Source organism: Arachis duranensis, chromosome 8, assembly GCF_000817695.3.
Source record: "Arachis duranensis cultivar V14167 chromosome 8, aradu.V14167.gnm2.J7QH, whole genome shotgun sequence".
NCBI classification, from domain to species: domain Eukaryota; kingdom Viridiplantae; phylum Streptophyta; class Magnoliopsida; order Fabales; family Fabaceae; genus Arachis; species Arachis duranensis.
Genome location: NC_029779.3, coordinates 4,335,700 through 4,351,262, shown reverse-complemented (window position 1 = coordinate 4,351,262; position 15,563 = coordinate 4,335,700). Strand labels below are relative to the sequence as shown.

The window sequence follows — 15,563 nt, the reverse complement described above, 5'->3', positions numbered from 1 at the left end:
ATATTTAATAAATATTATATTTTTATAAGTGATAAAAAATTTTGTATTTAGTATATGACTTATATATCCATTTAATTTAAATTTTTGTAACAATATTTAAATAAATATTTAAAAGGTATTAAAAAAATTAAGAACAAAATTTAATTTTTAGATTTTTATTTTTATTTTGTAAAATAATTTGGTCTTTCATAATAAAAAGAATTTAAAAAAATACTTGACATAAAATTACAAAATTTTAAAGATTATGTTTTTAATAATATTTACAAAAATTGAATTAAAATTTGACTTCTAAATTTTTTTAGAATAAATATTTAATATTTAATTTTTTTTCGTTTTGAATATTTTGTAGGCTTATTTTTCATTAGTATTTTTTTGGAGTTATTTTTGTCGGTAATTTATAAGAAATGTAGGCAATTTTAATACAAATAAATTCTATAAGTTATATTATTTTAGTGAGTCCTACAAAATTTTAGAAGAATCAAAATTAGGTCCTATTTAATACTCGGTCTCCTTAAACAAAATTTTATTATTGCAATAAAATTTTTAGAAAAAGGTTGAAGGGATTACAGATAGGTCTTACTTAAGATCTAACAATAGAATTATCTACACAATATTACTTTACAAATAACTTAGTCAATAAACCCACAAATGTCTATTGAATATTACATAATAAAATAAGAAAAGAAAGCAATAAATAAATAAATAAATAAATATCAATAAGAGAGAGAATAACACACCAAATTTGATAATGGAGTTTGGCCAATTATGCCAACGTCTTCGGTCAGAGAGAAAGATCTAGTATTATTATGGGAGCAATAACATAAATAACAGGGTAAAACACATAAATAAAACAAATAAAATCTAATATTACACCAATGTTTTAAATATAAACACGTTACATAGTTGTCTTGTTTGTATTTTTATGTAAATCAAATCAATAAGATTCGAATTAGTATGAAAAATGGTAAATCGAATTAATAACTAATTTCGATTTAGTAAGAGAAAACGTTGAAATAAGCTAGTCCATAATAAATAAAAAATTGTGAGGCCACAACATGACAAGAGTCAGAACTGCGGACATGGAAGACGACTCGGATCGTATTTATTGATTGAACGGAGTTGTCTATATTACTGGTAGCATTAATGAAGAGGTTAGTGAATGAAATTTTTTTTTTTTCAAGATAGATCAGAAATGCTAGAAATGTTAACTCGCTTAGAGTTTTTTATTATAAGCGTTAGTTAGAATTTTTAAACTACAAATGTTAGTTAGAGTAGTGATTTAATAGTTTTTTAAAATTTTTAAATTATAAATGTTACTTAGAGTAGTGAATGTAAATATTAGTTAAAGTAGTGTTTAGATATTTTTTTTGAATTTATAAATTATAAATGTTAGAATAATTAGTTAATAGAAGTTTACTTAGAATTTAATTTTAGTTAAAGATGTTAGTTTAGGACAGTGATTTAGGATTGTGATATATGTTATATTAAAGTTTTTTTATTAGAATTTTTTGTGTTAGGGGATTTTAAATTTAGCTTGGATTTTTTTTGAATTTGTTTAATATATGCGTATTTTAGTATTATAATTTGGAGTATATTATTTTTTGCAAAAGGACATGCATAATTTAATATTTGTTTAATGCATTGTGTAGCGAAGTTGAATAACTACTGGTTTAAGTTGGATGAGTCATTACTCAGTGCATTTGCAGAGAGGTGGCGTCCAGAGACGCGCACTTTTCATATGTCATTCAAGGAGTTCATGATTACGCTTTAGGATATAGTGGCTGACTTGCATGGAACTGGTTTGAGGAGCTATTGGGTGTCTTACCTCTTGCAGATTGCATTGACAAGTTCATTATGAAATGTACTTGGATGCAGAATACCTTCAGCGAGCTTCCTTAGGGAACTAACGAGGATACAGTTAGGAGGTACGTGAGAACGTACATCATGATGCTGTTATCGACCCAACTCTTTGGTGGCAAGTCTGGTACATGTTTTCACATTCAGTGGCTATGATAAACCCCAATTTTAGGGTTTATCTTGTGTAGAATTTGTGGGGTCTTATCAATATTTTCCACACTTATTCATATAAAATGCATGATTTTTGTATTTCCTTCCTAATCGTGCATCATGGTTGAAAACGTACTTCTTTGACCTTAAAAATGCTATATTTTAATCCTCTTCTATTACCATTCGATACCGTGATGTGTTTGTTAAGTGATTTCAGAGTTTAGAAGGCAAGAATGGCTTAGAAGATGGAAGGAGAGCATGCACAAGTGGAAGGAACATCAAAAATAGAGCTTTGGAGAACTGGAACCGACGCGCATGCGTGGCCGACGCTCACGCGTGGATGCATGTTGCTTGGATCGGCACACGAGAGTTGGCGCATTCGCGGGGATTGGCAAAAAATCCCATCGACGCGTAGCATGCCTAACGCGTACGCGTGGATCGCAAAAATCAGCCGACGCGCATGCGTGACGCTCAGCACGTGACCTCATTAATGAAATCGTGACTGGTGATTTCTGAGGAGCTCAAGGCTCAAATCCAACCTGATTCTGCATGAAAAAAACCCAGGAATTGTAGGGAGAAAGGACGGGATCAATCATACACACTTTTTACACAATTTGTAGCTAGTTTTTGTTCTTAATCTTCTAGAGAGAGAAACCCTTATTCCTCTCTTGATCTAGTTGATTTGATCTTCCCTTGTTGAAATTCTGAATTGGATCTTATTGATTTTAGTTTGGATTACTTAGTTTGAGTTCTATAGTATAATTTCATTTTAGATCTTGTGTTGAATTTATGTTTTCTTGCTATTTCCCTTTTTCTTCTCATTTATGAATTTCATAGATCTTGAATTTCTATTAGTGCATTAATTTTTTCCATGATTAATAGTGTTGTTTGAGTTGTTTTTCATTGATAATTGTTAGTGGGTACTTGTAATTTCCAATTAATTTGCAATTTGAATATGTCTTTTGTTAGTGCATACTATGTGTTTGATGAAATGTTCCCTTTGATTATGGAGTAGTCTTCTTTACTCTTGGTCTAGGCTAAGGGAATTGAGTAAACTTGAGTCATTGGGTCTAATTGATTTGGTGATTTGAGAACCCTTAGTGGTAAATTTGATAACCATTGACACTAGCTTACTACTAAGTCAATTAGTAGCTAAGTTAGGACTTATGGGTTGATGTTGACCAAGCCATTTGACATACTTCAAGTATAGAAGTAAACTTAATGAGTTTGGTTCCTCACAATTGTCAAGATATGGTTATTAGACAAGGATGGTGACCCCAATTCCTATGCCTAGCCAAGAGTTCCTTTTATTATTGATACTTGAAAACCAAAAAATCCCAATTACTTGATTCTTGTTATAGTTAGTTTAGTTGATTACTTAGTTTTAGAGTAGAAGTAGATTTTATGTTCTCTTGCTAGATTGAAATTGCTCATACCTTGCTTTAGTTATTTGATTTAGTTTCTTGCACTTTAAGATTCCTTGCATGTTAAGTCTAGTCGTTTAAATTCTTGATCATGACTTCCAACCCCAGAATTCTAACCAATATTGATGCATATATTTGCCCATTCCTTATAAGACGACCCGAGGTTTGAACACTTCGATTTACTTTTGTTGGGTTTGAACTTTGTGACAACCATATTAAAATTTGATTAGTGAGGATCCATTGTTGGTTAAGACTATACTTGCAACGTAAATATTTTGTGAAATTCTTTACCAACGATAATCTTCACCATCAAATTTTTGGCGTCGTTGCCGGGGAATGGTTGCAACATATGTCTTGATATTGGTTATGTAAATATGTGGATAGTGTAGATAGTTTATTTGCTTTCAATATTTTGATTTTAGTTTAGATTTCTTTTTTTATACATGAGCTATGACTCCCAAGTTTGATGACTCGGTCTCAACCGAACTCTAGCTTAGCCGACCTTGATCTTGAGATTGAAAAAACTTTGTTACACACTCGACAAGCTAGGCAGTGGTTGGACTATATGGCTAGTGCTTCGGCCTTTCTTGAGGAACCGTCCAAACCACTAGACGGAATCGAGAGTGACTTGGAGTCCACCACTTCTTATTCTTCTGTTGGCACCACTAATACATCTTTGCATCCTACAGGTAGGGGTGGCAAAGCGGGCGGGCCGGGCCCACCCCATAAACGGGGCAGATCGGCCCGCCCTGCCAACTAAAATGGGTTCAAAATGCTAGCCCACCCCGCTTTATGGCGGATTGGCGGGTTGGCGGGCTAGCTAGCTTGACTCTTTTTTTTTTAAAGAAAAATAAAATTCATTAAAATTAATAAAAAAACAATAATTAAAAAATCAAATACAAATAAAAAATAATTAAATTATAATATAATTTTTTTTACTATTTTTTTTAATTTTTAACTTCAATAAAGTTGTTCAAAATAATATTTGTCAATAGAATTATCTTTATTTTAAAAAATAAGTCACATAATTTGAGCATATATACGAAATTGGTAAATAAAATAAATAAAGTTAATAACTAAAAGAAGAATAAAAACAAAAAATGAAAAAAAAAGTGTTTAAAAATTCTATAATTATTAATTTTATAATAGAAATCACTCTTTTATTTAATAAAAAAATAAGAATTTTCTGCCCGGCAGACCGACCCGACCCGCCCTGTCAAAACCCGCCAATTTGGCGGTGTGGGTTTAACGAGTTTTTTTATTTGGCGGGCTTTAAATCCTAGCCCGATCCACCTTTTTTAGTGAGTTTAGCAGATTGGCTGGACGAGTTCGACCTGTTTTGCCACCCCTACCTACAGGTGAGAATTTCATGGCAGAGCCACGCTGCATCACTTTGCACGAACAAGGGGCTCCGGATCTTATTCTTTGACCACTACAAGCTAGGTATCCAAATCTTGATCCAAACTTTGAGTTGAAAAATAGCTTGATAAATTTGCTTCCCAAGTATCATGGGCTTTTAGGTCAAGACCCCATCAGACATCTAAGAGATTTTCAAGTTGCTTGTTCTACGGCTCGAAGGCATGGGGACGATGAGATTGCTATTATGGTTTTTGCTTTCCCCTTCTCTCTTGAGGGACAAGCAAAAACGTGGTTCTATTCCCAACCAGATGAGGTAGTGACCGAATGGGATTTGTTGAGAAGAGAGTTTTTGGACAAGTTCTTTCCGCCAGGGAAGACCGACTATATCCGGAAAGAAATCTCTGGTATAATGCAAAAGGACCAAGAGACATTGTATGAGTATTGAACTCGATTCAAGAGACTATTAGAATCTTGCCCACATCATGGATTGGACACTCACTTGCTTATTAGTTATTTCACCGGAGGTCTTTGCGCGGAGGACAAGAGATTGCTCACCGCTTCTAGTGGTGGTTCTCTTTCCAAAAACAAGACAGCGGCAGAAGCTTGGAGCTTAATTAATGATGTCGCCGAGGCTACACAACATGTAAGGGTGAGGAGCAATCCCCTCAAGGGTGTGGTGGAAGCACCCCCTTCCGAATCAAGTTTGACCAAAGTGCTTGGGGGACATGACTACCATCTTTACGGACATGCGTAAGGAATAAAAGGCATTCTACTCGATCTAAGCCATTCAAGCCCCACCCCCAAACACTACAACTCGAAGGGCCTCCTAGAGTATGTGGTCTATGCTCTAGCACCGAATATTACACCGACTAATGCCATCAAATACAAGAGGATCACGCCCTTGCAGTAGCCAATGTGAACTATAACAATCGTCCACCCTATCAATCTCAAGGCCAAAACAATTACTCTCATAGTAATAGTTCCAATCAAGGGTGGAGGGACAATGCACAAGGGAGAAATCAAAATCAAAGATGGAACAACGCCTCTTCTCACTACCATAACAATCACCAATCTTCATCCCAATATCACAACAATAACCATCAAGCCAACCAAAATCACCACAACCAACCATACCAAGCACCTCACTAAAACCAAAACAACTACCCTAAATACCAAGCACCACATCAAAGGCAACAATCCAACCAATCCTCTTCCTCCTCCACCACCCAAGGTGATGATTTTAACCGTGCACCCTCCCATGAGCAAGAGAAACTTAGAATCATGGTAGAGAATCATGAGGCTCAATTTGGTAACATAAATGCCCAATTGTCCAACATCACCGAGATACTTTCAAAGATGGCTCTACCTTCCTCCAACAACACCAACCAACCTTCAAACTCTTCTAACCTTCCATCCCAACCCCTTCCAAACCCAAAGGGCGGTCTCAATACCATCACTCTACGGTCGGAGACCACATTGGAGGAGATACCTCCTAGGGTCATGGAAGACATTCATGAGGAGAAAGTGGTTGTTGAAGTTCCATATGAAGAAGAGGAGGTAGACACAAAGCAAGATGAAGAAGTGAGCCTTAAGGAGCCCAATAGGAAGGCTATAATGGATGAATCCATTCCCATCCCATTCACTTCCATGGTGAAGAAGGCCAAGAAAACTCCGGAGTTTGATTTAAACATGCTTCAAGTATTCAAGATGGTTGAGATAACTATCCCACTTTTTGATGCCATTCAACAAATTTCGAAGTATGCTATGTTTTTAAAGGACTTGTACACACACAAAGATAGGATTGGTGAGTTGGAAACATTATCATTGGGTAGTTCCATTTCTTCATTGATGAAGCCTATTCCAGAAAAGTGTAGTGACCCCGAACCATGTTTGGTGTGTTGTTGTATTGGTGGATTTACTTTTCATGACTGTATGTGTGATTTAGGGGCTTGTGTGAGCATCATGCCGCTCTCTATATTTTTCAAGGTTGAATTTAGCTCCATTGAGAAGGTCGGCTGCCAAATTTGCCTTAGTCGACAAGAATGTGATCACCGTAGTAGGGATAGCGGAAGATGTACTTGTGGCAATCAAGGATTTGGTGTTTCCGGTTGATTTTTATATTCTTGAAATGCCTCCGATGGAGAATAAAAGCTCCTCCTCTGTTTTGCTTGGTAGACCTTTCTTGAAGACCTCTAAATTCAAGTTGGATGCCTTTACCAGCACATACTCTTTTGAGGTAGATGATAAGACCATCAAGTTTAACTTGGAAGAGACCATGAGACACCCACCTGAAGAGCATTCCGTTCTCCGGTGTGATGTGATTGATGAGGTAGTGGCAGAGATACAAAGAGAAGATCACAATAAGTTGTACTACCCTATTGTTGAAGAGAAGGATGACCATGAGGGTGAACAAGAGAAAGTAGTTGAGAATTAACTTCACGATCTTGATGAAAAAGAACCTCAACTCGAAGCAAAAAGTGAATTGAAGCCTCTCCCCTCTCACTTGAAGTATGCATTCCTTAAGGACAGTCAAAAGTTTCCAATAATAATTGCTAGTGAGCTCTCTAGCCAAGAAGAGGAGAAGCTCCTAGAGGTCCTAAGGAAGCACAAGAAAGCAATCGGTTGGAGCTTGGCCGACATTGTGGGAATTGACCCACGAATGTGTGTGCATCACATCTTCCTCCAAAAGAGAGCTCGGCCGGTTAGACAACTCCAAAGAAGGCTCAACCCCACCATTCTTGACGTGGTGAAGAAGGAAGTCACACGGCTACTTGATGCGGGTAGTATATATCCTATTTCTGACAGTGAATGGGAGAGTCCGATCCAAGTTATTCCAAAGAAATCAGGAATCACTGCTGTCAAGAAGGATGATGGTGAAGTGAACACCACAAGAGTGCAAAATTCTTGACGAGTATGCATTGATTATTGGAAGTTGAATGCCGTAACAAGGAAAGACCATTACCCTTTGCCCTTCATTGGCTAGATGTTGGACTGACTTGCAGGTAAATCTCATTATTGCTTTCTTGATAGTTTTACTGCTTCTTTCAGATACATATTACTCTTGAGGATTAGGAAAAGACCACCTTTACTTGTCTCTTTGGCACCTTTGCTTACAAAAAGATGCCATTTGGGTTATGCAATGCACTTGCCACTTTTCAGCGGTGCATGACTAGTGTCTTTTTCAATCTTATGGAGAGTTGTCTGGAAGTCTTTATGGATGATTTCAGTGTGTATGAGACTTCATTTGATAGTTGTTTAGAGAACTTGGCCAAAGTCTTAGAAAGGTGTGTTGACACCTTGTCCTAAATTTCGAAAAATATCATTTCATGGTGAAACAAGGTATAGTGTTAGGACACGTAGTTTCTGATAAGGGAATTTCTGTGGACCCGGCCAAAGTTGATGTCATTACGAGTTTACCTCACCCCTCTTCTGTGAGGGAGGTCCGTTCTTTTTTGGGGCATGCAGGATTCTATAGGCTCTTTATCATGAATTTTAGCAAGATTGCATTGCCGCTATCGTGCCTACTTCAAAAGGATGTAGAATTTGAGTTTGATAGTGCTTGTGCGGATGCATTTGAGGAGTTGAGGAGTGTTCTTACCATGGCACCAATTGTGAGGGGCCTTGACTGGACGCAGCCGTTCGAGATCATGTGCAACGCGTCAAATCATGCCGTGGGTGTCGTGCTTGCACAGCGCGATGGTAAGCTCCCTTACATTATTACTTATCCCTCAAAGATATTGGATGTGGCATAATCCAATTATACCACAACGGAAAAAGAGCTCTTAGCCATTGTTCATGCATTGGATAGATTTAGATCTTACATGCTAGGCTCCAAAATAGTGGTACATACGGATCATGCAGTTTTAAAATACTTGTTAACAAAGAATGAGTCGAAACCTAGGCTCATACGTTGGATCTTGCTCTTGCAAGAATTTGACATTGAGATTAGAGATCGAAGTGGGTCACAAAATTTAGTTGTAGACCATCTAAGCCGCCTTGAAAATCTTAAATATGACCCATTTCCGATTGATGACTTATTCCCTTTGGATAGTTTGCATGCTGTTTCGGATAGTTTTCCTTGGTTTGCACCTATGGCGAACTACTTGGTTGCTAATATTTTCCCTCCCAACTTTTCAAAACATCAAAGGGATAAGTTGAGGAGTGATTGCAAATATTACATTTGGGATGACCTTCACTTGTGGAAAAGAACAGTAGACCAAGTAATTAGTAGATGTGTCCCAGAATCTGAATTTCAACCCATTCTTGAAGCTTGTCATTCATTCGAGTGTGGCGTCCACTTTGGCCCACAACGGACGGCTAAAAAGGTTTTAGATTGTGGATTCTGGTGGCCAACCTTATTCAAGGATGCTAACCAATTTTGTGTGTCATGTCACCAATGTCAGAAGTCAGAAAATGCATCCCAAAAGGATGAAATGTGTCAATAACCAATGTTGTTTCGTGAGATCTTTGATGTATGGGGCATAGACTTTATGAGGCCATTTCCTAACTCAAGCGCATATCTGTACATTTTGTTAGCGGTTGATTACGTATCAAAGTGGGTAGAAGCGATACATACCCGCCTTGATGACGCTAATGCTGTGGTTTCTTTTATTAGAAACAATATTGTATGCCACTATGGGTCGCCACGAGCAATCGTGAGCGACCAAGGGTCTCACTTTGGCAACAGAAAAGTAGAAGCACTACTCAAGCGCTATGGGGTACAACATAAGGTTGCAATCACCTATCATCCCCAAACAAATGGACAAGCAGAGGTGTCCAAGTGGGAAATTAAGCGAATCTTGGAGAAAATGGTGAATCCACAAAGAAAGGACTGGAGCTCTTGGTTGGAAGATGCATTGTGGGCATATAGGATAGCCTATAAGACCCCGTTAGGGATAAGTCCCTTTCGGATCGTCTATGGGAAGGCAGGCCACGTCTCTGTGGAAATTGAACATAAGGCCTACTGGGTGGTTAAGCAGTGTAATATGGATTTCACCAAGGCGGGTATAGCCAGGAAATTGCAACTTGAGGAACTTGAGTGTATTAGAATAGAGGCCTATGAGAATGCGAGAATTTATAAAGAGCAAACTAAGGCATTCTGTGATCATCATATCTGTAAGAAGGATTTCCAAGTGGGTGACGAGGTTCTTCTTTGCAACTCAAGGCTTAGATTCATGCCCGGAAAGCTCCGTTTAAGGTGGGATGGTCCCTTTAGAGTAAAGGAGGTGAAGCCCTATGGTGTGGTTGAATTATTCCACCCTCAAAGTGGTACTACATTCAAAGTGAATGGCCATAGGGTAAAGAAATATCATGGCTACAAATCACCGAAGGAGTTGGAGGTGTTCCTACTGGAGGATACACCCAAAGGAGGAGAAGCTTGAGCTTATGACCATCCAACATAAGGAAATTAAAGAAAAGTGCTAGGTGGAAAACACCCAACCATGGTATGATCCTTCTTGTATATACTTTCTTACAATTAGTTTTAGAGCATTTGTGAATTTTGTGATTTCTTGATGTTGTTGAGTTTGTTTAGGTGTGCTAGATTTTGTTGATTTTGTTGAATTGTTGTGATATCCATGATAATTTTATTAATCTTGGCTTGGTTGAATTGGTTGTGTTGAAGAAGATGCTTCATTTTGAGTGTTGCATAAAATTGTGAGTGTTTTCTTGAACTATCTAGCTGAATGACTGCCAAGATTGTGTTAAAACTGCTTTTCTTTCTGTTGTAAAAAAAAGGGTCACGCACGCGCAAGCGTGGGCGACGCGTACGCGTCCATGCATCTACGCAACTCCTGGTACAAAAACCCGAGAGTTGTGCAAAATTTGGGCGAGAATGGTGCTGGGAGCATAATCCCTATCCACGCGTACGCGTCCATGATGCATACGCGTACGCATGCCTGACGCGTACGCGTTGTTTGGCGACATTGCAACTCTTGGTACAAAAACTCGAGAGTTATGCGGGAGTGGCGCTGTCATTATGCAAAACACACAACTTCACTCCACGCGTGCGCGTCTTGTGACGCCTACGCGCCCCTTGACAATTGCTCACCCACGAGTAAGTGTGGGCGACGCGCACACGTCGATTGCACATTCTGCGCCCCCTAGTACATAAACCCGAGATTTGTGCCAATTCTATGCGAACTTTGCGCTAGGAGCACAATCGCTCGCCACGCGTATGCGTGGGGCGACGTGCATGCATCTTTGCTATTTCTTCCATCCACACATAAGCGTGGGCGACGCGCACGCGTCATGTCGCCAACGCAGCTGAATATGCAGTGCGCTCTATTTTCAATTCATTCTTTCATTTCCTTCTTCTTTTCTGCTTCACTTTTACTACCACTTTTTCTCCACCCATCACCACCAGCGACTTCATCCACCAGCAACCACCACCTCCGGTGGTCCCACATTCTCTTTCTCTCTCTTTTTTCTTCTACTATTTTCACTTGCACTCTACCTTACCTCCTTTTTTATCAACGTTCATTCTTATTCCCTCTCTTTTATCTTTGTTTAATTTTTCTCTTATTAGTTGCATTTATTTCCTCTTTTTCAGTTATTCTTAGTTCCATTTTGATTAATTTGTTCTGGTTTATTTGCTTTCCTTCTTCTTATACTTTCCATGGGTGTTGAATTTTGAGTTAGCTCTTGCATTGATGGGATATGTTGATTCTCTTGACACCTTTGTGATTATGTGGTGTTGGTTTGATGTTTGGTATTTCATTTTGGAGTATTGCATCTTTAAATTTATTCAATTTGCTTATTGTTTAAATGTTGCACACCAAGTGTTTGTTGAAAAGCACCTATGACATTTTTAGTTCATTTTGACATCATGCTTTCAATTTAGTGCTCTTTCTCATTATACTTGCCTTCTTAGTATGCATTAAGCTTATTGTACTTCATCTTTACCATTCATATGCTCATACCCATGACTTGATTCTATGTGTTATATTCAAGAATCATGTTTCAAACCTCTCTAACTCCACTTTATTTCTTTTGCATGCCTTATTGTCTTGGAGTTAGATTAGATGATTGATTTTCTTGTGCTTATTATCTTTCTTGCATGTGTTACTCTGTGTTGTTATTGGTGCTTGAGCTTATTCTTCTCATACTTTACTTGCATGTCTTTCTCACTCTTACATCTCATGTTAGTGATATACCCAATAATTACATTGTTGTCTTGTTTACATGTTGCAACTGTCATGTCTTCAAGATGCTTTACTCTTTTATGGCATTATTTCTCACTTGCATGACATTATCTTAATGTTGCTTCTTTGAGTTTAATGTTTTCTCTTTTCCTTCCCTTTTCAGGATATTCATAAAAAAAGACAAAGGAAAACCCCGAAAAAGTCACCTACTAAGAGGGCACCTCGAAAAGAAACTGCCAAGGCACTCCCTACTCCAAAAGCTAAGCCCCTCTCCAAGAGGGTGAAGAGCATTATTCACATTGAACCGTCAAATTTTTGTATGAAAGGATTATTGCTTGGTTTTAAGTGTGGGGAGGGCACCGGTAGCATTATTTGGGAACCGGTGAACTTTTCGGCCTAGTTATCTTATTTTGCACATCTTTGTATATATTTTGATGCATTTCTAGTTTGCTTTAGAAACTTTTATTGCTTAGTTTGGATTTTAGATATTTTGATGCTTTTGGATATTTTTAGAGGTTTTGGATGATAGATTTCGTACTTTTAGTTGGATTCCTCTTTATACATTTTGTTTATCTTTGTTTTTTAGTTGTGGTTGTGATTAGAAAGCATACCTTGAATTGCAAAATACTTAGTCACCCTTTTTGCATAAGAAATTGGTTTTAAGTGAAAAGGAAAGGGTGAACTAAGAAAATTTCTGAATTTTTCAATCACAACAATGCTTAGTCAAACATTGAAATTTTCCAAGAAGTTTAAATATAGGGCATTAACCCAATTGATTGAAAGAAAATTTTTGGTAAAACTCGCTTGAATTTCATACTTTGTGAAGCATGTATTGAATTGAGAACACAAGCTTGTGAGACTTGAGCCTATTGATGTGGTTACATTTTATAACCACTTATTTTCCATTCTTGTGTGAAATTGTTCTCTTTCTATGATTGTAATCCTTGATTTGCTTGATTCTATATGTCCATCTATTTCTTGTATTTATGCATTTATATGATTGAGGCCATTATTTCATTAGCCCACTTACCCAAATAGCCAACCTTTTATTCTCCATTGTTAGCCAATTTTGAGCCTATGCTTAACCAACTTATTCTCATTTTATCACATTACAAGCCCAAGGCGGAAAACCAATAAAAGTCCTTGTTTGGATCTTTGATTAGCCTAGGCTAGTGAGAGTGTTCATTATTCAAAGTTGGTGAGGTTTGGGAACATTGGAGGGGATAAAAGGGGTAGTACACTTTCATGTTTAAGAATTGGGTACATACTCATGTATTGATCAAATGAATAGACCTTATGCATTGATGCTCTATTCTTGTATTGATTAAATGAATAGACCTTATGCATTGATGTTCTTGTGTATAGTTTGACAAAAGAAAAAGAAATGAAAAGAAAAAAAATGATGAAAAGAAAAGAAAAGAAAAAAAAAGAATAGAAAAAGAAAGACAAAAGAAAGAAAATAATAAAAAGGGGACGAAAGAAGAAAATGAAAAGAAAGCAACCAAAGGGGACAAAACGCCCCGAAGTGAAGCACAATAAAAGGGAATCAATGCATCAGTGTTATGAATCAAGAAATAAGATGCATGAATATGTAAGAAAAAGTGAAGAATGGGTAGTTAGATTAGTACTTAATTGTATAGGTCATTGCATAGGTTAGTGGGAAAGTCTACACTTATCAAAGATCTAAACTCTAGTCCACTTAACCATAAATGATCCTACCTTGACCCTAACTCCATCACAACCTAAATGAAAGACCTCATGATGAATGTATGCATGCATTGAATAAATGTTGATTGTTAGAAGAAAATCAAATTTTGGAAAGCTTGATTAGAAGAGAATTGAGTGAATTGACCCTTAAACACTTGAGTGAATAGAGCGGATACACATATCCGGTGAGGGTTCAAAGGTTCAACTACATGTGTTCACCCATATTATCTATATTCTTGCAAGTTTAAATTCTTTTGGTGATTCAATACAATTGTGGTTTGGAATTAATTCCTATTGTCTAGCCCTTGTGCTTGCACATGCTCTCTTGGCAATTTGATATGTTTGAATTAAGCATTTACATTTATTTTAGGTAGTTGCATTTAGTTAGGACTCATATAGTTTAGTTGCATTCAATAAATGTCATAACCCTTAGTTTTGTGTACTGAATTTAGAGTATTTTGATAACCTTTTGTCACATTTAGCCTATGAATTAGCATGGTTTTGTTATCTCTCCCGTATTTGTGCCTAAGTGTAAAAACATGCTTTTCGATCCTTATTTTGATGAATTCTAATTTCTCTTTGATTCCATAAGATGCCTTGATGTGTTTGCTAGTAATCTCAGGTTGAAATAGGCTAGACATGGATCAAGGGAAGCAAGGAAGGAAGCATACAAGTGGAGAGAAGCACAAAAAGCCAAAGAACTAATCCAGGTCATGCACGCGCACGCGCACAAGGCGCTCGTGCGCACATTGCGAAATAGGCCAAGAACGCGCACGCGTACCGTGCGCGCACGCGCCGATGAGGGCACATGACTTCATTTATGTAACATGTGCCTGGCGATTTTGGAGAGGTTTCAGCAACCAACTTTGGCGCCAAAATGCACATAAAAGCCAAGGATTGAAGGGGATTGAAAAACACATGTTCATACATACATACACACTCACTAGGATTAGTTTTAGTTTTAGTTTTCTAGAGAGAGAAACTCTCACTTCTCTCTAGAATTAGAATTAGAATTAGGATTAGGTTTAGGTTAATCTCTCTTCTTAGATCTAAGTTTAATTCATGCTTTGATTCAATTTTCCTTTATCAATTCTTAATCTTCTTCTCTTCCTCTTTGTTATGTACTTTTATAATTGTAATTCTTCATTTTGTTTTGGATAGATTGTTGTTCCTTTATTTCCTTTCAATAATGCAATTTGAGATAATTCATGTGATTGTGATATTGTTGATTGTTGTTGATTAATTCTTTGCAATAGTTGTAGTTAGATTCTATTCTTGTGTCAATTTACCATGTCTTCCTTTTATGCCTTCCAAGTGTTTGATGAAATGCTTGGTTGGATTTTAGTGTAGATTTTGTTCCTCTTGGCTTTGGTTGAGTAATTAGTGACTCTTGAGTTATCTAATCCTTTTGTTGATTGATAATTAGAAGTTGCTAATTGATTTGAATACCTCTAAAGCTAGTCTTTCCTTTAGGAGTTGATTAGGGCTTGAGGAATCAAATTGATTCATCCACTTGACTTTCCTCCATGGTTAGAGGTTAACTAAGTGGGAGTAATGGATAATTTGTTATCACAATTGAGGAGGATAACTAGGATAGGACTTCTAGTTCTCATATCTTGCCAAGAGCTTTATTAGTTGTTAGGTTATTCCCCTTGCCATTTATAATTCTTGTCTGTAATCTCAAAACCCCAAAATAATTCACAACCAATAACAAGACACTCTATTGTAAATCCTAGGGAGAATGACCCGAGGTTTAAATACTTCGGTTTATAGATTTTAGGGGTTTGTACTTGTGACAAACAAATTTTTGTATGAAAGGATTATTGCTTGGTTTAGAAACTATACTTCGACGAGATTTTATTTGAGAAATTCTAAACCGTCAAAAATCCAATCGTCAATGAGCAAGAGAAGGGCAACCCTGCGA

At 37.0% G+C, this 15,563-nt stretch overlaps 1 protein-coding gene across 1 annotated transcript; it reads left to right on the top strand.

Annotated features, from left to right (window-relative positions):
• The first annotated feature begins 6,071 nt into the window (after positions 1-6,071).
• On the top strand, positions 6,072-7,224 carry LOC107460204 (uncharacterized). The gene is made up of 2 exons (XM_016078541.1): positions 6,072-6,720; positions 6,824-7,224. Exons 1-2 carry the CDS (start codon positions 6,072-6,074, stop codon positions 7,222-7,224), a joined length of 1,050 nt encoding a protein of 349 aa, XP_015934027.1.
• The last annotated feature ends 8,339 nt before the right edge of the window (positions 7,225-15,563 follow it).